Raw genomic sequence first — 25,291 nt, 5'->3', positions numbered from 1 at the left:
TGTCTTGAAATGGGCAGCGGGAAAAAACCCATGTCATCTATGCACTTAAAAAGCGGATGGAGGACGCTTTTCCCGTCATTCATTTACCTGTCAGCCCGGTAGGCTATACTCCTGTTGTAAATATAAGCAATCAGCTTAATATTAGGAAAGTTGAGAAATAAATATAGTATGCTTAGCCTATAGAAAGCTGATGGGATCCTCCTCTTTTTAGTAGAGGCCATCACTCTGTTTTCTCACGCAATTGCATAGCCTATAGAAATGTTCCGCAACATGAACTCATGGGCTCTCATGAAATGTTTGAGATTTTTCGATTACATTTGCATTGATGTCAGAGTTATTAGAGGGACAATAGAGTGCTGAGTACCAGGCAGTTAGCAAGTTTGGTAGGCTACTAATGACCATGAGCAGCATCAGCGCTTGGAGAAGCCTAATTACCGTGACTGTGGAATTTGACTGCCTTCATGACTCGTGGCCGCAGGTGGGGCGGTAATATGGTCACCTCAACAGCCCTATTCAAGACACTTGATATTCACTCTCTCATACACTCACACACATTTGTGCTTTGGCTGTGTCTTAAGTTAACCCCTTTCTGCCCATCTAATTAGCCTTCTGCCCACAGTGTTTGTGTCTGAGTTTCAAGTTTTATTGTCATGTGCACAAGTACAGTGAAATGCCTTTATTTCGGGCTCTTTTCCAACAATGCAGTAATCAATATCAGTAGTCCACTTATTATACTGTAAAGTGTGTGTCTGTGCATGTGTGAGAGAGACCTGGTTTGATGAGCCCTGCAGCAGAAGGTCACACAGTCAGAGTGACTCTAAAGCCTGTGAGTCCTGTCTGTCTCCTGCTCTCGCTCTGCCCCCCCCACACACAATTCAATTTCAATTCAAAGGGCTTTATGGGCATGGGAAACATATATTTACGTTGCCAAGGCAAGTGAACTAGATAATTAACCAAAGTGAAATAAACAATCAAAAGTGAACAGCAAACATTACTCACAAGTTTCAGAAGAATAGACACATTTCAAATGTCATTATGTCAATATACATTGTTGTAACAATGTGCAAATAGTTAAAGTACAAAAGGGAAAATAAATAAACAAAAATCTCTATCCCTACACCCACTCTCCCCATATCTCCCCCTCTCTTTATTTCTCTCTCTCCCCCTCTCTTTTTCCCTCTCCTCTAACACTCTCTCCATCAGTTCATCATCCTCTGTGACTGTCTGGCAGTAGGAAGGCCTTTCAGTTTACAAACTCCTAATTGAGCTCCACTGTTATGTTTAAAGCTCATACCCCCTGACCTCCCTGTTGAGAGATATTGCCTTATGTAATCATGGCATATTATTTTTTAAATCTAAAGGGATCTGGGTTTGAACACTGCACATTTATGTTCAGCTTAGAGAGACAACCTGTGACATTATCTTATGTAATGTATGTTTCAGTTGGTATACACTACAGACTCTAAATGTTTTTATTTCCTATTTAGTGCACTACTTTTGAACAGGTTCCGTAGGGCACTGTGTAGGGAATAGGGTGCTGTTTGGGATGCCACCTCTTTTTTAAAAACATTTATTTAACCTTTATTTAACTAGGCAAGTCAGTTTAAAAACAAATTCTTATTTACAATGACAGCCTACCCCGAATCCCCCTAACCCAGACAACGCTGGGCCAATTGTGGGCCTCCCAATAACAGCCTGTAATCGAACCAGGGTCTGTAGTGATGCCTCTAGTACTGAGATGCAGTTCCATAGACCGATGTGCCTCTCGAGAGCCCTCTAAATGCACTGATTTAGCAGTTGGATTATAGAGCAGAAAATGTTGCGTTAGGAGGCCCCGTTATGGATCGACTATAACTACACCGGAAGGGTATGCCGACATTTAACACTCATCATAGACCAAAACAATGTTGTGATTGGGTAACTGATGCTTATGTGTAGGCTGGTAGAGTTCCAATGGGAGATGCATCATATCACATCTCATTCTTTAAACAAAAACACCCTCAGGTACTAGCTACCATTGTATTATTTTAACAAAGAACATACTAGCTAGTAAAGCCCTTGTTATGTGTGCAGCTTGGCACTTGCAGTTAGAGAACTTTTGTTGTGTGGGCATGTTTCCGCTCTGGAAGCACAGTTCATTTTTATCATCATCTTCCCACAGAGCATCCCTAACCGTGTGACATTCCTTCCCTGTCAAGGACTCTTCTGAGTGGGGACAAGTTCCCCCCCTATTCTCCCAGGCCCCCCCAAGGCTCCTGCTCGGGAGAGTATGGGGAGGAACAGTACAGTACATTGCTGTAGGCTAATTGGTTTCCTTAGCATAATCGGCTCATCTCCATGGAGACGGTGGCTAACTAGTGCTCTACGATAGCTCTGTGGTGAGCAGGGCTGGAGGAGGGAGCAGGACGTTTTCAGAACTGTCGTGTGGAAAAGTACTTTGGGGAGCGATGAAGTAGTGGTGGTTTACTTAGAAAATAGTTTGGCGCTGTGTGCATCCCTGGCTACGCCCTGAGAGAAGAGTAGCTTTCCATACCCAAATGCTCCAGTGAGATGTTCCAGTTCTTTAAATGAGTTAGCCTGCTAAAAACATATGTTATGACAGTAACGCCTCTGGTTTTGTGGTATCTAGAATTGTGTAGCTACACGGTATGTGAATCACGACCGCTCAGTCTTGTCAATTAGCATAGCTGAAGATTTCCCCCTCGCACGGGAATGCACTGAATGTAGGCCCCAACTGCTGAAACACAAATGACTCAATAAGGTGTAGTGAAATCCCAGCTAACACAGAATGTTCCTGCGACTTTCCCTTATACGTATATTCTCTGTAACTTCTTTTTTTTTTTTGACATATACCGCTGCCACAATGTTCTGGGAACCAACATTTGTTAGCTGGGATATATGTGCCTGTCTGACAACCTGTGATCTGTTCTGTCTGGGACAATTGTATAATAACAATTGTAAATGTCAAACAGGTGGTGGTGTTAAATGCTGTGAAAAGGAGAGATTGTGGTGAAATGTTACATGTCTTATGAAACGGCTGAGCTCATTTGCCCTTTTCACCTGCCTGCCTCCTCTTTCTTTCTCTCCCTTCTACCATCTCTCTCTTTCGCTCTCTTTCTCTCCATCACTTTCTCCACCTCTCTCTCTCTTTCTCTCTGTTCTCTGTGGCCTTGACAGCTCAGATACTCAGAGAGCCAGATGAGTTAGTTTTGAATCTGATCCCAGGTAAAAATCTTCAAGAAAACAGACTACTCCAGTATTTGGCTTTGTGGTAGAGATGAGTAGGGACTCGAGGGAGTTGGGGCCTCACTAACCCTAGGGTGGGTTAAACATATGCTGTGTGTCAGACTTCACACACTGACACTGGCCAACTAAGACGTCAGCCCCCGACACTTGTAATGGGTGCAGTGAAGTAGCTGTAAGCACCAGACCTGGGTTCAGTAGCATTTGTCTTCTTTCAAATACTGTATCTGCGCTGGATTGAGCTTGCCTGGCACAATGGAACCAAAGGAATAGTCCCGAGTGCAAACCCCACCACGATAACATTCCAGGTAGACGATCAAATGCTCAAAGTATTTTTGTAAAGATTTCAAATACCATTTGAACCCAGGTCTGGTCAAACTTCACTGAGACTTCCCAACTAAGACGTCAGTCCCAACGCTTAGTTCAATGAGGCTGTAATGTTAAGATCCTGTCAGGTTTTGGCTCATTCTCCCACCACCGTGCGAGTTGTTCTTATAGTCTATGGCATGAGTGAGACAATGGCAGCCAGAGGTGGAAGTGAGAGCTTGGCTATGTCCCAAATGACACCCTATTCTCTATCTAGTGCATTCCTCCTTACTGATGGGCCCTTGTCAAAAGTAGCGCACTACATAGAGAATAGGATGCCGTTTGGGACGAAACCCTTGTGGTATTGGGTAATGGAACATGGCTCCCTCTGCTCAGAGCTCTGACTAGACTATGTTGACCCCACACCAGGGTAATGTTCAGTAGGCAAACACTGTGGAATGTTCCAGATAGAAATGACATAAATAGAGCTGCCGTGATTCCTTATTGTACGTGTTAGAGGCATGTTTATTCTAAATCATGTATTTTCTATCTGAACGTTCCCTACTGTTGTGTCCTGCTGAATGCTGACCAGTACATGTACGAGTACAGTAGAGCTGTGTGACACAATGTTTTTCAGGTTGAGGTAACTGCCTGTGAGCAAGTCGTGTAAGCTGTTTCTCCAACGGTTGTCTCGTCTTTGAATTTTTCTGCTTTTTTTTCAACGTTCTATTTTGCTACAGACCTGTTTCCTCTTCTCTAGACAAACGCCTACTTCCTCCTTCTGTTAACCTCTCTCTCTTTTGCTTTTTTCTGTCTCTGTGCCCAAGGAGAGGCACTTTGAAGTTTAGTTTAAAACCCTTGCTCTTGTGACTGCTGAACATCGAAGGATGCTTATTGTATTTGTGGCTAGCTAGTGTTAGTGGGGATTTTGTTTAGTTTTGTTTTGTTGTGGATTTGAAACAAAACTTATTGGAGGGTGGACCCGCGGGTTGAACTCGCTACCTGCTTGTCGTCAAGGTTTCCGGGTGAGTCCCTGGTCTTCTCTTCTTGTTGTGTACTCACTACTCAGGCTGGAGTAGGGTGCGTTGGGCCGAAGGGTAGGGCCCTCATTTTAGGGCCGCCCTCCTCTGCCCTCCCCACCCCCTGTGCCCTCTAACCCCCCTGGGCACTGACCCTATTCAGACTATAGTATTATAATGATTATAAATCACGATACCAGGACAGCCATTTTGAGTGTACCCATGTTTACCAGTTTGGTTTCCCCTGACAGGTCAGCTATGAAATAGATTGTTTAGACAACTACATAACAGACAGAAATCGAAATAAAAGAAGCATTGGCTGTGCAGCTCATTAGATATGGATTTGGCTGTTATAGTTGTTTAGTCACACCTCTGGATTGACGCAGACGTTTTCTATGACTCATTTATTTTATTCAGGATGGTGACAATGAAATGTATATTGTTGCTGACTCACTTTGTTATTGGTGAACCCCTTTTGGTTTCACTGCCTGGGTTCACTGTTTTCATTTTACTACCCCCCATACCTCCCATACCTCCCATACCCCCCCATACCTGTAAGACCTTAACTGCATTCCAAATGGCACCCTATTCCCTACCAAATGGCACCCTATTCCCTACCAAATGGCACCCTATTCTCTACATAGTGCACTACCTTTGACCAGAGCCGTATGGGCACTATAGGGTGATATTTGGGATGCAAATATCACCCTGCAGCATGCATGGCTCCATGTCACACATATCTACGCTGCTTCCAGGAGTGTACAGATCATACATACATACATACATACACACACACACACACACACACACACACACACACACACACACACACACACACACACGTTAGTCTATTTAACCAACACAAGTTTAGAGAATGACTGTCCCCTCGGCAGGCGTGTTGTGTGCCTCGGCGGAGTTAATACAGTGCTGTTAATTGCTGTGAGAGCTGTTGTCGGCCCTTTGGCACAGACTACTGACAGGATATCCTGCTTGCTGCACTAGAAACAAGGGCATGTTTGTGAAACAAAACGGCCTGTTGAGAAAGAGACAGTTACTAGTAACAACCTAGTAGTAGTAGTAGTAACAGTAGTAGTAGTAGTAACAGTAGTAGTAGTAGTAACAGTAGTAGTAGTAACAGTAGTAACAGTAGTAGTAGTAACAGTAGTAGTAGTAACAGTAGTAGCAGTAACAGTAGTAGTAGTAACAGTAGTAGTAGTAGTAACAGTAGTAGTAACAGTAGTAGTAGTAGTAGTAGTAGTAGTAGTAGTAACAGTAGTAGTAGTAGTAGTAACAACAGTATTAGTAGTAGTAACAACAGTATTAGTAGTAGTAACAACAGTATTAGTAGTAACAGTAGTAGTAGTAACAACAGTAGTAGTAGTAGTAACAACAGTAGTAGTAGTAACAACAGTAGTAGTAGTAACAGTAGTAGTAGTAACAACAGTAGTAGTAGTAGTAACAGTAGTAGTAGTAACAACAGTAGTAGTAGTAGTAGTAGTAACAGTAGTAGTAACAGTAGTAGTAGTAGTAGTAACAGTAGTAGTAGTAACAGTAGTAGTAGTAACAGTGTAGTAGTAGTAACAGTAGCAGTAACAGTAGTAGTAACAGTAGTAGTAGTAGTAACAGTAGTAGTAGTAACAGTAGTAGTAACAGTAGTGGTAATAGTAGTAGTAACAGTAGTAACAGTAGTAGTAGTAGTAGTAGTAGTAACAGTAGTAGTAGTAGTAGTAGTAGTAGTAACAACAGTATTAGTAGTAGTAGTAGTAACAACAGTATTAGTAGTAGTAGTAGTAGTAGTAACAACAGTATTAGTAGTAGTAACAACAGTATTAGTAGTAGTAACAACAGTATTAGTAGTAGTAGTAACAGTAGTAGTAGTAACAACAGTAGTAGTAGTAGTAACAACAGTAGTAGTAGTAACAACAGTAGTAGTAGTAACAGTAGTAGTAGTAGTAACAGTAGTAGTAGTAACAACAGTAGTAGTAGTAGTAGTAGTAGTAGTAGTAGTAGTCTGCTGAGACAGTAGTAGTAGTAGTAGTAGTAACAGTAGTAGTAGTAACAACAGTAGTAGTAGTAGTAACAGTATTAGTAGTAGTAGTAACAGTATTAGTAGTAGTAACAACAGTAGTAGTAGTAACAACAGTAGTAGTAGTAACAGTAGTAGTAGTAACAGTAGTAGTAGTAACAACAGTAGTAGTAGTAGTAGTAGTAGTAGTAGTAGTCTGCTGAGACAGTAGTAGTAGTAACCTGCTGAGACCGTAGTAGTAGTATTAGTAGTAGTACCTTTGCAACCTGCAGAGACAGTCAGTCAGTAGTAGTACTGTAGTAGCCTGCTGAGACACAGTTTGTAGTAGTAGTAACCTGCTGATACAGAGATAGTGTAGTAGCCTGCTGAGACAGTTAGTAGGAGTAGTACTGTAGTAGCCTGCTGAGAAAGAGACAGCCAGTAGTAGTACTGTAGTAACCTGATTACACAGTTAGTAGTAGTAGTGCGGTAGCCTGCTGAGACAGACTAGTAGTAGTACTGTAGTAACCTGATTAGACAGTCAGTAGTAGTACTGTAGTAGCCTGCTGAGATAGACAGTAGTAGCCTGCTGAAACAGACTAGTAGTAGTACTGTAGTAACCTGATTAGACAGTCAGTAGTAGTATTGTAGTAGCCTGCTGAGACAGACAGTTAGTTAGTAGTACTGTAGTAACCTACTGAGTCACACAGTCAGTAGTTGTTCTGTAGTAGCCTGCTGAGACACAGGTGGTAGTGGTAGTGGTAGTAGTAACCTGTTGAGACACAGTAGTAGTGTAGTAGCCTGCTGAGACACAGTAGTAGTGTAGTAGCCTGCTGAGACACAGTAGTAGTGTAGTAGCCTGCTGAGACACAGTAGTAGTGTAGTAGCCTGCTGAGACACAGTGAGTAGTGTAGTAGCCTGCTGAGACACAGTAGTGTGTAGTAGCCTGCTGAGACACAGTAGTAGTGTAGTAGCCTGCTGAGACACAGTAGTAGTGTAGTAGCCTGCTGAGACACAGTAGTAGTGTAGTAGCCTGCTGAGACACAGTAGTAGTGTAGTAGCCTGCTGAGACACAGTAGTAGTGTAGTAGCCTGCTGAGACACAGTAGTAGTGTAGTAGCCTGCTGAGACACAGTAGTAGTGTAGTAGCTTGCAGAGACACAGTAGTAGTGTAGTAGCACAGTAGTGTGTAGTAGCCTGCTGAGACACAGTAGTAGTGTAGTAGCCTGCTGAGACACAGTAGTAGTGTAGTAGCCTGCTGAGACACAGTAGTAGTGTAGTAGCCTGCTGAGACACAGTAGTAGTGTAGTAGCCTGCTGAGACAGACAGTAGTAGTGTAGTAGCCTGCTGAGACAGACAGTAGTAGTAATGTAGTAACCTGCTTAGATAGGTAGTGGTGGTAGTAGTAGTAACCTGCTTAGATAGTTAGTGCAGTAGTTTGCTGCGACAGACAGTAGTGGTAGTGTATTAGCCTGCTTAGATAGGTAGTGTAGTAGTTTGCTGAGACAGACAGTAGTAGTAATGTATTAGCCTGCTTAGATAGGTAATGGTGGTAGTAGTAGTAACCTGCTTAGATAGTTAGTGCAGTAGTTTGCTGAGACAGACAGTAGTAGTAATGTATTAGCCTGCTTAGATAGGTAGTGGTGGTAGTAGTAGTAACCTGCTTAGATAGGTAGTGTAGTAGTTTGCTGAGACAGACAGTAGTAGTAATGTAGTAGCCTACTTAGGCAGGTAGTAGTAGTAGCCTGCTTAGACACAGGTGGTAGTAGTAACCTGTTGAGACAGTCAGTAATAGTACTGTAGTAGCCTGCTGAGACAGATACAGTTAGTAGTAGCCTGCTGAGACAGACAGTAGTAGTGTAGTAGCCTGCTGAGACAATGACAGGCAGTAGTAGTAGTACTGTAGTAGCCTGCTTAGACAGTAGTAGTAGTAGTACTGTAGTTAGACAGTAGTAGTGTAGTATCCTGCTTAGACAGTAATAGTAATAGTGTAGTATCCTGCTGAGACAGGTAGTAGTAGTAGTGTAGTTGCCTGCTTAGACAGTTAGTAGTAGTTTAGTAGCCTGCTGAGACACAGGTATTAGTAGTTAGTAGTAGTAGTAGTAGCATTGCTTGCTGTTTGGGGTTTTGGGCTGGGTTTCTGTACAACACTTTGACATCAGCTGAGGCAGAGTACCTCTGTCCCTGTGTCTGTGTTCTTTTCCCCATCCTAATCTTTTCTTTTTATTGGCCGTTCTGAGATATGGCTTTTTCTTTGCAACTCTGCCTAGAAGGCTACCATCACGGAGTCACCTTTTCACTGTTGACATTGAGACTGGTGTTTTGCGGTTACTATTTAATGAAGCTGCCAGTTGAGGACTTGTGAGGTGTCTTTCTCAAACTTGACTCTCTAATGTACTTGTGCTCTTGCTCAGTTGTGCACTGGGGCCTCCTACTCCTCTTTCTATTCTGGTCAGGGCCAGTTTGCACTGTTCTGTGAAGGGAGTAGTACACATCATTGTACGAGATCTTCAGTTTCTTAGAGTGATGGGTTTCAGAGGAAAGTTATTTGTTTCTGGCCATTTTGAGCCTGTAATCGAACCCACACATGCTGATGCTCCAGATACTCAACTAGTCTAAAGAATGCCAGTTTTATTGCTTCTTAAATCAGGGCAACAGTTTTCGGCTGTGCTAGCATAATTGCAAAAGGGTTTTCTAATGATTAATTATCCTTTTAAAATGATAAACTTGAATTAGCTAACACAACGTGCCATTGGAACACAGGAGTGATGGTTTCTGATAATGGGCCTCTGTACGCTTATGTAGATATTCCAGTTACAATAGTAATTTACAACATTAACAATGTCTACATTGTATTTCTGATCAATTTTATTTTATTTTAATGGACAATTTTTTTTTGATTTTCTTTCAAAACAAGGACATTTCTAAGTGACCCTGTAAAGCTTGTCCTCCTCTTCTGAGGAGGAGTAGTAGGAAAGATTGGAGGACCAATGCGCAGCGTGGTACGTGTTCATGATGATCTTAAATAAACTCAGAACACTAAAACAAAAATAACGAGAATGACACGAAACAGTCCTGTCTGGTGACCTACACAAAGACAGAAAACAATCACCCACGAAACACAGGTGGGAAAAGGCTACCTACTAACAACACCTGCCTCTGATTGAGAACCATACCAGGCCAAACGCAAAACACAGCATAGAAAAACGAACATAGACAGCTTACCTCAACTCACGCCCTGACCAACCTAAAGCAAAGACATAACAAAATAACTAAGGTCAGAACGTGACAGACCCCAAACTTTTGAACGGTAGTGTACATATGAGATGAGTAATCCGAGATATGTAAACCTTCTTAAAGTGGCATCATTAAAGTGTCTAGTTCCATTTATTAAATTGGCCAATGATATCAAGTCTGTAGGTAGGCAGCCACCTCTCTGTGCTAGTGATGGCTGTTTAATAGTCTGATGGCCTTGAGATTGAAAAACAGCTTCTATCTCTGTCCCAGCTTTGATGCACCTGTACTGACCTCCCCTTCTGGATGATAGTGGGGTGAACAGGTAGTGGCTCGGGTGGTTATTGTCCTTGATTATCTTTTTTGCCTTCCTGTGACATCAGGTGTTGTAGGTGTCCTGGAGGGCAGGTAGTTTGCCCCCGGTGACGCGTTGTGCACACCACCCTATGGAGAGCCCTGTGGTTGTGGGTGGTGCAGTTGCCGTACCAGGCGGTGATACAGCCCGACAGGATGCTCTCAATTGTGCACCTATAAAAGTTAGTGAGGGTTTTAGGTGACAAGCCACATTTTTTCAGCCCCCTGAGCTTGAAGAGGCGCTGTTGCGCCTTCTTCACCATACTGTCTGTGTGCGTGGACCATTTCAGTTTGTCGGTGATATGTGCACTGAGGAACTTAACTTTTCACCTTCTCCACTGCTGTCCTGTTTGTGTGTGTGTGTGTGTGTGTGTGTGTGTGTGTGTGTGTGTGTGCCTGTCTGTCATTGCCAACTGTCTTTAGCAAACTGGGTGTGACTGAAAGAGATGCTCTTTGAGAGAGGGAATGAGTAATGTTTTATTAATTGATGATTTCTCCACATGATTTCTCACAATGGGCGGCAGCGTAGCCAAGTGGTTAGAGCGTTGGACTAGTAACCGGAAGGTTGCAAGTTCAAACCCCCGAGCTAACAAGGTACAAATCTGTCGTTCTGCCCCCACTGTTCCCAGGCCGTCATTGAAAATAAATAAATAAATAAGAATGTGTTCTTAACTGACTTGCCTGGTTAAATAAAGGTAAAATAAATAAATAAAACAATGATGTTCAACTTGTAATGTGCTGCCTGTCACTCACAACATGTCCTGTTCCCTTTTGTTGCAGCTCTGCCATGTTTCCCTCCAGTGCCCTCCTCTCTTTCTGTTTCTCTTCCTCCTTTCATTGTTTTGTCTACCACCCAGGGGGAACTCTGATAGGGGTATGTGGGCACAGTTTCACAGGGCAAAGAGAATAAATCTAACTTTCAATGAGCTCTTACGAGGGATTTTCCTGTGGGTGCTTCTGTGTGAATTAAAATGACAGTACTTAGGCCAACTGTGTGTGTTTGTGTGAGACACTCCCTCATGGTGTAACAGTACACTGAAAGCATGGCTAGAGAGCGGCCGTGTGTGAACTGGCTTGAAGCAGGTGTTTCAGTGTGTCTCTTACGGTTTGTGATGGTGTCATAATTGTAGCGGGTGTTTCATCATGTGTGTGTCTCTGTGTCACTCCATCTCTCTGTGTGTGTTTCCGTCTCGTAGGCGATAACTCACTGTGCCTGTCTCTGTGTCACTCCATCTCTCTGTGTGTTTCCGTCTCGTAGGCGATAACTCACTGTGCCTGTCTCTGTGTCACTCCATCTCTCTGTGGCCTTTGTTTCTTACACAGATAAAGGTTCCTGGCTCCTTTTTAAGCTGTCTGTAGCACGGTGTCACACCCTGGCCCCTTGGTGAGCCACAGTCCTTTGTGGAGGTGTCAGATGGAGCGCTGGGGTTTAGGCTCTTTTGAAATCTATACAAGGTGTCAGCCCACAGTACCCCCCTCCCCCCTCCCAGCTGTTTAGGAAAGTTGAAGAGTACTACTGTTCAAAAGTTTGGGGTTTTTAGAAGAAAATCACTTTTTTTTGTCCATTTAAAATCAAATTGATCAGAATTACAGTATAGACATTTTTAATGTTGTAGCTGGAAACGGCAGATAAAAAAACGGAATATCTACATAGGTGTACAGAGACCCATTATCAGCAACCATCACTCCTGTGTTCCAATGGCACGTTGTGTTAGCTTATCCAAGTATATCATTTTAAATGGCTAATTGAGCATTAGAAAACTCTTTTGAAATTATGTTAGCACAGCTGAAAACTGTTTAAAGAAGCAATAAAACTGGCCTTCTTTAGACTAGTTCAGTATCTGGAGCATCAGCATTTGTGGGTTCAATTAATTACAGGCTCAAAATGGCCAGAAACAAAGAACTCACCAGTGTCAATGTCAACAGTGAAGAGGTGACTCCGGGATGCTGACCTTCTAGGCAGAGTTCCTCTGTCCAGTGTCTGTGTTCTTTTCCCCATCTTAATCTTTTATTGGCCAGTCTGAGATGTGGCTTTTTCTTTGCAACTCTGCCTAGATGGCTAGAAAATGTCCTCTGGTCTGATGAAGGAAAAATAGAACTGTTTGGCCATAATGACCATTGTTGTGTTTGGAGGAAAAAGGGAGATGCTTGCAAGCCGAAGAACACCATCCCAACCGTGAAGCACAGGGGTGGCAGCATCATGTTGTGGAGGTGCTTTGCTGCAGGAGGGACTGGTGCACGTCACAAAATAGATGGCATCATGAGGGAGGAAAATTATGTGGATATATTGAAGCAACATCTCAAGATGTTCCAGTCAGGAAGTTAAAGCTTGGTCGCAAATGGGTTTTCCAAATGGACAATGAGTCACGCCCTGACCTTAGAGATCCTTTTTATTCTCTATTTTGGTTAGGTCATGGTGTGACTATGGTGGGCAATCTAGTTTTCCTATTTCTTTGTTTGGCCTGGTATGGTTCCCAATCAGAGGCAGCTGTCTATCGTTGTCTCTGATTGTGGATCATACTTAGGCAGCCTTTTCCCCACCTTAGTTTGTGGGATCTTGTTTTTGGTACTGTGCTGTTTAGCCCTACTAGACGTTATGTTTAATTTTGTATTTGTTGTTTTTTTGGTGTTCATTTAATAAATTCAAATGTACGCCTACCACGCTGCACCTTGGTCTGATTCCCTTCCATCGACGAACATAACACAATGACCCCAAGCATACTTCCAAAGTTGTGTCAAAATGGCTTAAGGACAACAAAGTCAAGGTATTGGAGTGGCCATCACAAAGCCCTGACCTCAATCCCATAGAAAATTTGTGGGCAGAACTGAAAAAGTGTGTGCGAACAAGGAGGCCTACAAATATTAATTATAGTGTATAAAGCCCTTTCCCAGCAATGCAGGGTTAAAAACTAAGACGAGTTTAGCGAAATAGTAACGCTATATACAAGGACTCCTGTACCGAGTCAATGTGCAGGGGTATGAGGTAGTCGATGGGTTGCAGGGGTGAAAAGTAGATGGGAGGTCCCGTACCGAGAATAAATCACGTGTGCATGTCCAACCCAAACTATATCGGCATAACAGGCCAGGCCCTGGGCGTTCTGCCGCCCAAAGGCAAACAGGCCCTGGACGTTCTGCCGCCCAAAGGCAAACAGGCCCTGGGCGTTCTGCCGCCCAAAGGCAAACAGGCCCTGGGCGTTCTGCCGCCCAAAGGCAAACAGGCCCTGGGCGTTCTGCCGCCCAAAGGCAAACAGGCCCTGGGCGTTCTGCCGCTCAAAGGCAAACAGGCCCTGGGCGTTCTGCCGCCCAAAGGCAAACAGGCCCTGGGCGTTCTGCCGCCCAAAGGCAAACAGGCCCTGGGCGTTCTGCCGCCCAAAGGCAAACAGGCCCTGGGCGTTCTGCCGCCCAAAGGCAAACAGGCCCTGGGCGTTCTGCCGCCCAAGGCAAACAGGCCCTGGGCGTTCTGCCGCCCAAAGGCAAACAGGCCCTGGGCGTTCTGCCGCCCAAAGGCAAACAGGCCCTGGGCGTTCTGCCGCCCAAAGGCAAACAGGCCCTGGGCGTTCTGCCGCCCAAAGGCAAACAGGCCCTGGGCGTTCTGCCGCCCAAAGGCAAACAGGCCCTGGGCGTTCTGCCGCCCAAAGGCAAACAGGCCCTGGGCGTTCTGCCGCCCAAAGGCAAACAGGCCCTGGGCGTTCTGCCGCCCAAAGGCAAACAGGCCCTGGGCGTTCTGCCGCCCAAAGGAAAAAATAAATCTTTGCTAATAGTTGGCAGATCAGAACATAGTAGCAACCCAATCCACATGCCTATGCTACAAATTAAACAATTACTAGCACATCTGGTTAGTAGGCTATTTAATAATCAGTTCAATTTCAGTAACATATATACTAATATTTTCAATCTGATTACACTGTTAAAATCACCAATGTCTCTATGAATTGTATTTTTGTTTTTCTTTGTGCAATGATTGATTGGAGAAAAACTCCTTGCAATCGAGAAAATATCGCTCTGAAAAAGTCTCAAGAAAGGTGGATAATGAAAATGGAAGTTTCAGGGAAGAAAACAAACCAGAGTGTCTTGTTTGCAAATAATTAATTATTAGACATCCTTATGAATCTAAGCATGGCACTTTCGAAAGTTGCCCTTCCACCCAGACAGAGGTTTGACTGATGAAGAAAAATGTAAGCTTCAACTGCTGGCTTCCCTAAAAGCTGCTTGGCTTTAACCATATTCTCTTTTCAGAAAATGAAAAGCTTAAATAATAGGGACAGAATAAAATGTTCTTTTTTTGTGTTCTCCAATATCGAAGGCTGCAGCTCAGCTTCAGATTGTCATAGAGGAATCAATACATCTCCATATGCATCAGTCACCTCTGGGCATTTTAGTGCTTGTTTCTAGCACAAGGCATTGTCGAGTTAAGCATTGTTATAGAACGCTTGGTATCATCTGGATACGTGTTGTGTACAATTTCAAAATATAAAGCAAACAATAGATATCCTTTTTGCCCTTTCACAACGGATATGGCATATCCTCACTCAATTTGAGCTCTGGTTTTAACAGAACAGTGTTTGGGAAGGGCTTGGTCTGAGGTTTTTATGGCGTGCATGGTGACCGTATTGGAGGATTTGGATATACTGACAAATCTGTAGCATAGTTGTGCCTGTCAAACAGGTAGGCCTACATCCATTTTTTTAATAGGAGGAAATGGGCAACAACAAAGCCCTCTTGTTGGTAGTGAAGTCAAATTTAAAATGTTCTGTCTTTCCTCTTGATCCCTCACTCGACACTCCAGCCGATCTTTTTCCTCGCTCTCTCTCTCGTTCTCTCCCCTCCATCTCCTCCCAGAACTCTCCTCCCTCTTCCTCTCCCCTTCCTTCCTCTCTGCAGAGGACAAGACCTCTTATGTTACCTCATAAATAATTGAGCAGAAACCTGGCGCGTCCCTCTTCCTTCTCGTCCCCTCTTAACCACCTCCTGTATTGATGCGTTCTTCCAGTTGTGTACTTTTTCATTTTCAGGACCTTGGGGTGATTTATTTTTTCTTGTTGTTGTAAAGTCACTCTTTCCGTGTCTGAAATAATCCAGTGGATTAACGTCACTTTAGTGGTGTGACCTTCTCGCTGCACGTGTCACTCTGATTTACCACAGGTGATGGTGCCAGTGGGCGTTTTGTGAGTTTATAGTCTGGCCCAGTTCCACATCCTCATCCATCATACCAAATAAATGATTATTATTAAGGTTATGGCTACAGCCCAAATGGCACCCTATTCCCTATGTAGTGCACTTTTGACCAGAGGCCTATTAGTGTGGTGTCCTTATGGGCCTTGGTCCAAAATGGTGGTGCCATTCGGGTTGCACGTTCTATCAGGATTATTGCCAGTCAGTCCGTGTGCTTTGCTACTGTCCTTAGAAGGTCCATTCACCCTGATAAACAATGATTTGATGTCTAGCCAGCTCGTTATGTTACGCAGTACATTACTTTAATGAAACCAAGTGAAGGACTGGACATTTGTGTGAGAGGGAATGGATCTGATCCTACAGAGCTTTATTGGTTTAGAGACCGTACAGCTGCAACGTTTCAATCCCTAATGTTTTCTATAAAGATGGGGAGGAACAGAGAGAGAAAGAGTGTTGCTTGGCTACCCAGACTCCTTGCTATGGGTTGGGCCAGAGCCAGAACACGTGGGTAAAGCCACGGTTTGAAAATTCGTCATGGGCTTCGATGACGATTGGTTAGAGACGATCCAATCGCTGATGACTTTGTTTTGAACAACCCCCTCGTCACCTCAAACGACTTCAATGACGTCAGTCTCAGACTGAAGCATGTAGCGAGAGCAGAGGAAACAATTCAGTGTGAGTCGTCAGGGTAGGATGAGAGAGCAGGACACCTAAAGAGGAGGCAAAGACTGAAGTAGGAGCAGAGACATGGCATGAGGAACAGGGGCCTGGGGAGAAGGAAAGAGAGACACTTATGTCTTATTAGCTCCTCTGGCAGAGCTGTGTTGTACAGGTCCACATATTCCTGAGGGTATCAACTACCATGACAGGATGGCCTTGGACAGCTGCTTGCTCAATAACAAAACCACAATTTGCATTGTGAAGTGGATAAAATATGAGGCAGAGATACGTGAGGCAAAGATACGTGCCTCCCGGGTATGACACACACACACACACACACACACAGAGTAAATCTTGATTGGCATATCTGCTGTGTATCCCAGTGCAGTCTTGAAGCCTATAAATGAACCCAGAGCAGAATGACAGTGTTCCTGGCAGCCCTGACTGCCCCTCTCCTCAACCCATCCCCTCCACTAGATTTACTGTATACTGCTTCTCTCTGTGATGAGTGCATCACAAATGGCACCCTATTTCCTATGTAGTGCACTACTTTTGACCAGAGATCTATAGGGAATAGGGTGCAATTGGGACACAGCCAAAGTCTCAAGTCTCTGACAGAGCTCCTGTTGTAAGGGGAAAGGAAGGAAGATGGGTGCACTGAGCTTTCTGAGGTTGACTGTGACACTTCCACTGTTGCTGCTCCTGTGATGAAAGACCATGACAGATCTGATTGACAGGCTGAACTTGTTGACAGGATGAATTTATTTTTTCTTGAAAGGGTGTGTGTGTGTGTGTGTGTGTGTCTGCGCAATCATGCTCCTCTGCTCACAGAATTGGCCAGCTTGTGCTCATCAAGACAATACTGCTGTGTTCTTTCTCTCGGTCTCTCTCTCTTTACCACCCTCCGCTTTCCTAGAGCGGAGGACAAGAACACAATTTTCTCTGAATGAGCATAAACAAGGGAGAGGCATGAACGGAGAGAGTCAGTGATTTCGGTGAGGAGCCTGGTTTCATCAACACAGCCAGCTGCAGGTCAGGAAGGCCACAGACATGTAGGCCTGTGATGGTAAATTAATAACCGGGTAAAAATGACCGCGTAACTAATGATTACAGATGAACACCATAGATAAAATATCCGGCAAAACCATTTTAAATAAGCCTACATTAATTTTTGGGAAAAACACATTTCTGAACTTTTTTTTTCATGTAGATGAACTTGCCCTAATAGCAGGCGAACTGATTTGCGTGTTGAAATAGGATCCCTATTAATTTGTTTTGTTTTGTTGCAAAAACAGTAACAGACTAGGTAGGCGTATAATTTTTATTTAGAAAATGCGATTGATCTTCTCCAACCTGGCATTTCTTTAATTTGTAGATTCATATTTAGAAGTAATAACCTGAAGAATAATAATAATCCTAATAATACCATGATGATAATAATGGGTTTCATTAAGAAGTATATCCATGTTAACAAGTGAACCTCCCATTTTTACACAGGGCCTTATAAGCCTAAGACAACAGTAACATACATTTAAACAAAATGGACACTTACAAAACCGAATGGCAAGGAAAAAACAGAAACAAAGTGTAAATGCAATAGTGAAATGGCACGTTTCTTTTGTCTCAAAGCCTATGGGGTTAAGTTGTCAATACGAAAATGTGACAATCCTCTCCAATCTGACATTTCTAAATTTGCATACTAGACTAATATTTAGAGGTAATAATGAATTAAATAGTAATTAAATGATACTGATAACAGTATAATGGTAATAATTAAGTTGCAGAGAAAGGCTGTCTTTTTGAGTCACAGCCCTACACACACACACACACACACGTCCACTGAAGGCTGTTTCTCAAAGTTCTCATTTTACACACTCCAATGTTTACACCGAGAGTCTGCTATTTCCCTCAGATTTATTTGAATGGTGGAAAAAAGACTGGTGGTTCTTATGCATTTCGGTAAATTCAAATGACAACAAACAAAAGGTGACCGACTGCCTTTGTGACAACCTGGATGGAAGTAAAGATGCAGCTAGCTAGTGTCTACTGAAGCTATGGCTCCCATGGCAATGGGCCCTGAACAAGGGCTGTGCTTATTATGGGATGAGCTACACATTCACAGTACACCAGACCAGGCAGATGACATGACGACTATCTTTTTGGAATAAACTGCATGAGGGAGAGAGACGTAAGGTTGGAATAAACTGCATGGGGGAGAGAGGGAGAGAGACGTAAGGTTGGAATAAACTGCATGGGGGAGAGAGACGTCAGGTTGGAATAAACTGCATGGGGGAGAGAGGGAGAGAGACGTAAGGTTGGAATAAACTGCATGGAGGAGAGAGGGAGAGAGACGTAAGGTTGGAATAAACTGCATGGAGGAGAGAGGGAGAGAGACGTAAGGTTGGAATAAACTGCATGGGGGAGAGAGACGTAAGGTTGGAATAAACTGCATGGGGGAGAGAGACGTAAGGTTGGAATAAACTGCATGGGGGAGAGGGAGAGAGACGTAAGGTTGGAATAAACTGCATGGAGGAGAGAGGGAGAGATACGTAAGGTTGGAATAAACTGCATGGGGAGGAGAGAGGTTGGAATAAACTGCATGTGGGAGAGGGAGAGAGACGTAAGGTTGGAATAAACTGCATGGAGGAGAGAGGGAGAGATACGTAAGGTTGGAATAAACTGCATGGGGGAGAGAGACGTAAGGTTGGAATAAACTGCATGGGGGAGAGAGACGTAAGGTTGGAATAAACTGCATGGGGGAGAGCGACGTAAGGTTGGAATAAACTGCATGGGGGAGAGAGGGAGAGAGACGTAAGGTTGGAATAAACTGCATGGAGGAGAGCGACGTAAGGTTGGAATAAACTGCATGGAGGAGAGAGGGAGAGAGACGTAAGGTTGGAATAAACTGCATGGGGGAGAGAGGGAGAGAGACGTAAGGTTGGAATAAACTGCATGGAGGAGAGAGACGTAAGGTTGGAATAAACTGCATGGGGGAGAGCGACGTAAGGTTGGAATAAACTGCATGGGGGAGAGAGGGAGAGAGACGTAAGGTTGGAATAAACTGCATGGAGGAGAGAGACGTAAGGTTGGAATAAACTGCATGGAGGAGAGAGGGAGAGACGTAAGGTTGGAATAAACTGCATGGAGGAGAGAGACGTAAGGTTGGAATAAACTGCATGGGGGAGAGCGACGTAAGGTTGGAATAAACTGCATGGAGGAGAGAGACGTAAGGTTGGAATAAACTGCATGGGGGAGAGAGGGAGAGAGACGTAAGGTTGGAATAAACTGCATGGAGGAGAGAGACGTAAGGTTGGAATAAACTGCATGGGGGAGAGCGACGTAAGGTTGGAATAAACTGCATGGGGGAGAGCGACGTAAGGTTGGAATAAACTGCATGGGGGAGAGAGGGAGAGAGACGTAAGGTTGGAATAAACTGCATGGAGGAGAGAGACGTAAGGTTGGAATAAACTGCATGGGGGAGAGCGACGTAAGGTTGGAATAAACTGCATGGAGGAGAGAGACGTAAGGTTGGAATAAACTGCATGGGGGAGAGAGGGAGAGAGACGTAAGGTTGGAATAAACTGCATGGGGGAGAGAGGGAGAGAGACGTAAGGTTGGAATAAACTGCATGGAGGAGAGAGACGTAAGGTCGGAATAAACTGCATGGAGGAGAGAGGGAGAGAGACGTAAGGTTGGAATAAACTGCATGGGGGAGAGAGGGAGAGAGACGTAAGGTTGGAATAAACTGCATGGAGGAGAGAGACGTAAGGTTGGAATAAACTGCATGGGGGAGAGCGACGTAAGGTTGGAATAAACTGCATGGGGGAGAGAGGGAGAGAGACGTAAGGTTGGAATAAACTGCATGGAGGAGAGAGACGTAAGGTTGGAATAAACTGCATGGAGGAGAGAGGGAGAGACGTAAGGTTGGAATAAACTGCATGGAGGAGAGAGACGTAAGGTTGGAATAAACTGCATGGGGGAGAGCGACGTAAGGTTGGAATAAACTGCATGGAGGAGAGAGACGTAAGGTTGGAATAAACTGCATGGGGGAGAGAGGGAGAGAGACGTAAGGTTGGAATAAACTGCATGGGGGAGAGAGGGAGAGAGACGTAAGGTTGGAATAAACTGCATGGAGGAGAGAGACGTAAGGTTGGAATAAACTGCATGGAGGAGAGAGACGTAAGGTCGGAATAAACTGCATGGAGGAGAGAGACGTAAGGTCGGAATAAACTGCATGGAGGAGAGAGGGAGAGAGACGTAAGGTTGGAATAAACTGCATGGAGGAGAGAGACGTAAGGTTGGAATAAACTGCATGGAGGAGAGAGGGAGAGAGACGTAAGGTTGGAATAAACTGCATGGAGGAGAGAGACGTAAGGTTGGAATAAACTGCATGGAGGAGAGAGACGTAAGGTTGGAATAAACTGCATGGGGGAGAGAGGGAGAGAGACGTAAGGTTGGAATAAACTGCATGGAGGAGAGAGGGAGAGAGATTTAAGGTTGGAATAAACTACATGAGGGAGAGAGGCATGTAGGGAAGGTTTGAACAAACAGAGCGAGAGACGAAAGCTCCACACCTGTGCATCCCAAATGGCACCCTATTCCTATAGTACACTAATAGGGCCCTGATCAAAATTTCTATTCGCTATATAGTGCACTTTTTTTGACCAGAGCTCTAATAGGTCCTGGTTAAATGTAGTGCAGCTCATAGGGAATAGGGTGTTATTGATCCCTCCCATGGGGGACTGGGTCCATGTGGAAGAGGATTAAATATGTAAAGGGGCTTCTCCTTTAGGAGCGAAGATGATCCAGACTGAAATACTGAATAAATAACACAATGTTGCTTGGCTGGGTTTTGCATATCTACAGTGCTTGGTATACTGGCTGTGTCCCAAATGGGACCCCTATTTATTCCCTGTGTAGTGCACTACTTTTAACTAGAGCCCATAGGTTAGGGGGCAAAAGTGGTGCACTACCTAAGTTATAGGGTGTCATTTGGTATGTATTCTATATCTACAGTACTCCGTATACACTATTTCCATTTTGGATGGACATTTGGTGTCGTCATATGATGAAGTCCTCACTTGTGGTTTGAAATCAAATATTCCGTAGTCTGTGTCCGGTCTTCTCTGAGTGCAGATGGCAATTTAACCAGTCTTATCTGAGAAAGCCAGGGGGAATCAGACCATCTCTCCATCCATCTCTCTGCTAAACCTCTTTCTTTCTGCTTTCTCAGTAATACTCAGCGCTTTCATCCCTGGCCTGAGTCACACAGGATTACTGTTCACTGCCAGGTGTGTGTGTGTGTCTCAGAGAGAAAATGTGTGTGTCTGAGTGAGCATGAGTGTGTGTGAGTTTTGTGCGCGTGAGTTTTGTGCCCCGTGAGTTTTGTGCCCCGTGAGTTTTGAGTTTTGTGCCCCGTGAGTTTTGTGCCCCGTGAGTTTTGTGCCCCGTGAGTTTTGTGCCCCGTGAGTTTTGTGCGCGTGAGTTTTGTGCGCGTGAGTTTTGTGCGCGTGAGTTTTGTGCGCGTGAGTTTTGTGTGTGTGTGGTGTGTGTGTGAGTGTGGTGTGTGAGAGTGGTGTGTGTGTGTGAGAGTGGTGTGTGAGAGTGGTGTGTGTGTGTGTGTGATTTGTGGGTGTGAGAGTTGTGTGTGTGAGGTGTGTTTGAGTGTGGGTTGAGTTGTGGGTGTGAGTTGTGTGTGAGAATTGTGGGTGTGTGTGTCTGCTAATGCTCCTCAGGCCTGTAACACCTCTGATGCTGCCAGCCCGGTGTGTCACACCACTGCTCTTATCACCCAGAGCCAAGCACGACACACCCTGGCCCCTGGAGATGAGCTGCTGAGGTCAAGTTTAGTAGCATCACCACTGTGGAGGCCCACTCTGACTCTTTCTGTTATGCCGTGGTTTAATATCTTGGGTATCGTACATACAGGCTATTGTGGACAAAGTTTTTTGCAGTGAAATGCTTGATGACAGTTTCTTTGTCAATCCATTTGTTTGTTTACAATTTGTCGGTACTATTTGTTGGTACAGTCTTCTATGGTTGTGCCCAATTACTCTCTATATACACCCAGTGTACAAAACATTAGGAACACCTGCTCTTTCCATGACAGACTGACCAGGTGAATCCAGGTGAAAGCTGTGGTCCCTTATTGATGTCACTTGTTAAATCCACTTCAATCAGTATAGATGAAGGGGAAGAGACGAGTTAAAGACGTATTTTTAATCGTTGCGACAACTGAGACATGGATTGTGTTTGTCTGCCATTCAGAGGGTGAACGGACAAGACAAAATATTGAAGTGTCTTTGAACGGGGTATGGTAGTAGGTGTTACGTGCACAGGTTTGTATCAAGAACTGCAATGCTGCTGGGTTTTTCATACTCAAGTTTCCTGTGTTTATCAAGAATGGTCCACCAACCAAAGGATATCCAGCCAACTTGACACAACTGTGGGAAGCATTTGAGTCTACATGGGCCAGCTTCCCTGCGGAACGCTTTCGACAGCTGGTAGCGTCCATGGCCTGAAGAATTGAGGCTGTTCTGAGGACAAAAGGGGGTGCAACTCAATATTAGGAAGGTGTTCCTAATGTTTTCTACACTACTTTTGACCAGAGCTCTATGGTGCAATTTGGGATGCAGAACAAGCCAACTGCACTTTTGCTATTGCAATATTTGGCCTGATCTGGGATCTGTATAAGTGAGTGTAATGAATACACTTAAGGAAGCTGTGCCCTAGTCAGTGGTGTAAAGTACTTAAGTAGTACTTTATAGTATTTTTACTTAAGTTGTTTTTGGGATATCCGTACTTTACTATTGATACTTTTACCTCACTACATTCCTAAATAAATGTATGTACTTCTTACTCCATACATTTTCTCTGACACCTGAAAGTACTTGTTACATGTTGAATGCTTAGCAGGGCAAGGAAATGGTTTAATTCAAGAGACCGTCCCTGGTTATCCCCGTCTGCATCTATCTGGCAGACTCACTAAAAACAAATGCTTTGTTTGTAAAATATGTGTTGGAGTGTCATTTAAATGACACTGGCCATCTGTAATAAAAAAAATAATTCAATGTGTGCCGTCTGGTTTGCTTAATATACGGAGTGTAAAATTGATTTATACATTTAATTTTGATACTTAAGTGTATTTAAACCAATACTTTTAGACTTTTACTCAAGTAGGATTTTACTGGGTAACTTTCACTTTTACGTGAGTCATTTTCTATTAAGGTATCTTTTACTTTCCATCATAACTCTCATTAATATTTCATCACTGACCTTGTGAACTTTTGAATATTGATGTCACTTGGTTTGAATATAGACTGTGTGAGTGTGCCTCTTCGTGCAGTGGGTTGGATTGCTACTGTATCGTAGTGCTGTGTCTGCAACACATTTAGAATTTATGAGCAAATGGATCAATTCTATTCTATTCTATTCTGTCCATTGAATAACGTGACCCCCTCTGTCTGTTTCTCTCCCCTGCAGGTTTGGATGAGAGCTCCTCAGTGAGACAGTGAGAGGCACCTCCATACCCCTCCACCGCCATCATGCCACCGCCCTCCGACATCGTCAAGGTGGCCATTGAGTGGCCAGGGGCCTTCCCTAAGCTCATGGAGATAGACCAGGTCAGTGCCTGATCAAAAAGAGAGGTCCATTGCCCAATAGACTGCCTGTACTGCTTTCACACATTGTCTCACAACCAGTGGTGATATTCCTATGTGATGCTAGTCCTGTGACTGACTGATTAGTGCAGACACAAGTCTTGTTCAGAGCCTAGAGCAGCATTCCCCAACTGGCGGCCAGCCCGCAGGTGGTTTTATTTGGTCCCCCCAAGTTTTCTGAGTAAAACAATGACTGTGAGGTTAAAGTGCAGATTGTCAGCTCTAATTTGAGGGTATTTTCATCCATATCAGGTGAACCGTTTAGAAATTACACCACTTTTTGCACATAGTCCCCCATTTTTACGGAACCAAAAGTATTGGGACATTCACTTATCTGCATTATAGTAGTAAAAATGCAGTATTTGATCCCATATTCATAACATGCAATGACTACATCAAGCTTGTGACTATAAATTTGTTGGATGCATTTGCATTTCCCTCCCTCTCTATCTATCTCCCTCCCTCCCTCTATCTCCCTCCCTCTATCTCCCTCCCTCTATCCCCTCCCTCTATCCCCCTCCCTCTATCCCCTCCCTCTATCCCCCTCCCTCTATCCCCCTCCCTCTATCCCCTCCCTCTATCCCCTCCCTCCTCCCCTCCCTCCCTCTATCTCCCCTCTATCTATCCTCCCTCCCTCCCTCCCTCCCTCCCTCCCTCCCTCCCTCCCTCCCTCCCTCCCTCTACTCCACTCCCTCTCCTCCATCTCTCCTTCCTCCCTCCCTCTCCTCCCTCTACACTCTCCTCCCTCCCTCTCTCATTCCTCTCTCATCCCTCTCTCTACTCTCCTCCCTCCATCTCTCCATATCTCCTCTCCTCTGTACTTTAGCAGCATATGCCTGCCTGCTTCCATTGGAGACTGAGTCACTCTTACTGTGTTAAACCAGCTCTGCTCAGTGCTCTGGAGCCCATTGAGACTAGCTCTGCATAAATCTAAAGGGCCTCTTCAGAGAGAACTTCTGCGTCACTCCATCGTGCAGCACCACAGTTTATTTCTCTCCAGAACTCTGCTGCTGTGCCTCCCGGGCTGCTACCCAAACATTTGCTTGTTTAGCGTCAGAGAATTGATCTAAGTACTGAACATGCTAATGCGATAAAGCTAACTAGTGTAGCTCAGAGTGGCTGGAGCAGCTGGGAGGGAGTAAGCCTCTGACCAGGGGGTAAGGGTAGAGGGGGATGGGGATGGGGGAGAAGAGAGCTGGGGCTGGGGTGCTAATGGACATGTCGTCCACTTTTTGCTGCTAAGGTTTCGTGCGTGTGTTCCATGCATGTTGACCAGGGGGTAAGGGTAGAGGGGGATGGGGGAGAAGAGAGCTGGGGCTGGGGTGCTAATGGACATGTCGCCCACGTTTTGCTGCTAAGGTTTCGTGCGTGTGTTTACACAAAAATTAATACTTTAGTATGGAACGAATTGCAAAAAATCACTGAAGCTGGAGACTCATATTCTCCCTCACTAACTTTAAGCATCAGCTGTCAGAGCAGCTTACAGATCATTGCACCCGTACATAGCCCATCTGTCAATAGCCCACCCAACTACCTCATCCCCATTCTTTTATTTATTTATCTTGCTCCTTTGCACCCCAGTATCTCTACTTGCACATTCATCTTCTGCACATCTATCACTCCTGTGTTTAATTTCTAAAT

The 25,291-nt window shown here is 44.4% G+C and overlaps 1 protein-coding gene across 4 annotated transcripts in view; it reads left to right on the top strand.

Moving 5' to 3' along the window:
• The window catches only part of LOC115123163 (engulfment and cell motility protein 1), a 234,667-nt gene that overhangs the window by 65,026 nt on the left and 144,350 nt on the right, over positions 1 to 25,291 (top strand). For 2 of the 4 annotated variants that reach the window (XM_065017983.1, XM_065017982.1), the window contains one exon: positions 23,475 to 23,614. In XM_065017983.1, the coding sequence (XP_064874055.1) occupies positions 23,537 to 23,614 (78 nt within the window). In that variant the 5' untranslated portion in view covers positions 23,475 to 23,536. Of the gene's footprint in view, positions 1 to 4,339; positions 4,575 to 23,474; positions 23,615 to 25,291 lie in introns of those variants that run through there. The other 2 variants (XM_065017981.1, XM_065017984.1) reach the window with 2 other exon arrangements.

This window comes from Oncorhynchus nerka, linkage group LG4 (assembly GCF_034236695.1).
Source record: "Oncorhynchus nerka isolate Pitt River linkage group LG4, Oner_Uvic_2.0, whole genome shotgun sequence".
Lineage (NCBI taxonomy): Eukaryota > Metazoa > Chordata > Actinopteri > Salmoniformes > Salmonidae > Oncorhynchus > Oncorhynchus nerka.
This window is presented reverse-complemented; position numbering and strand designations above follow the sequence as displayed.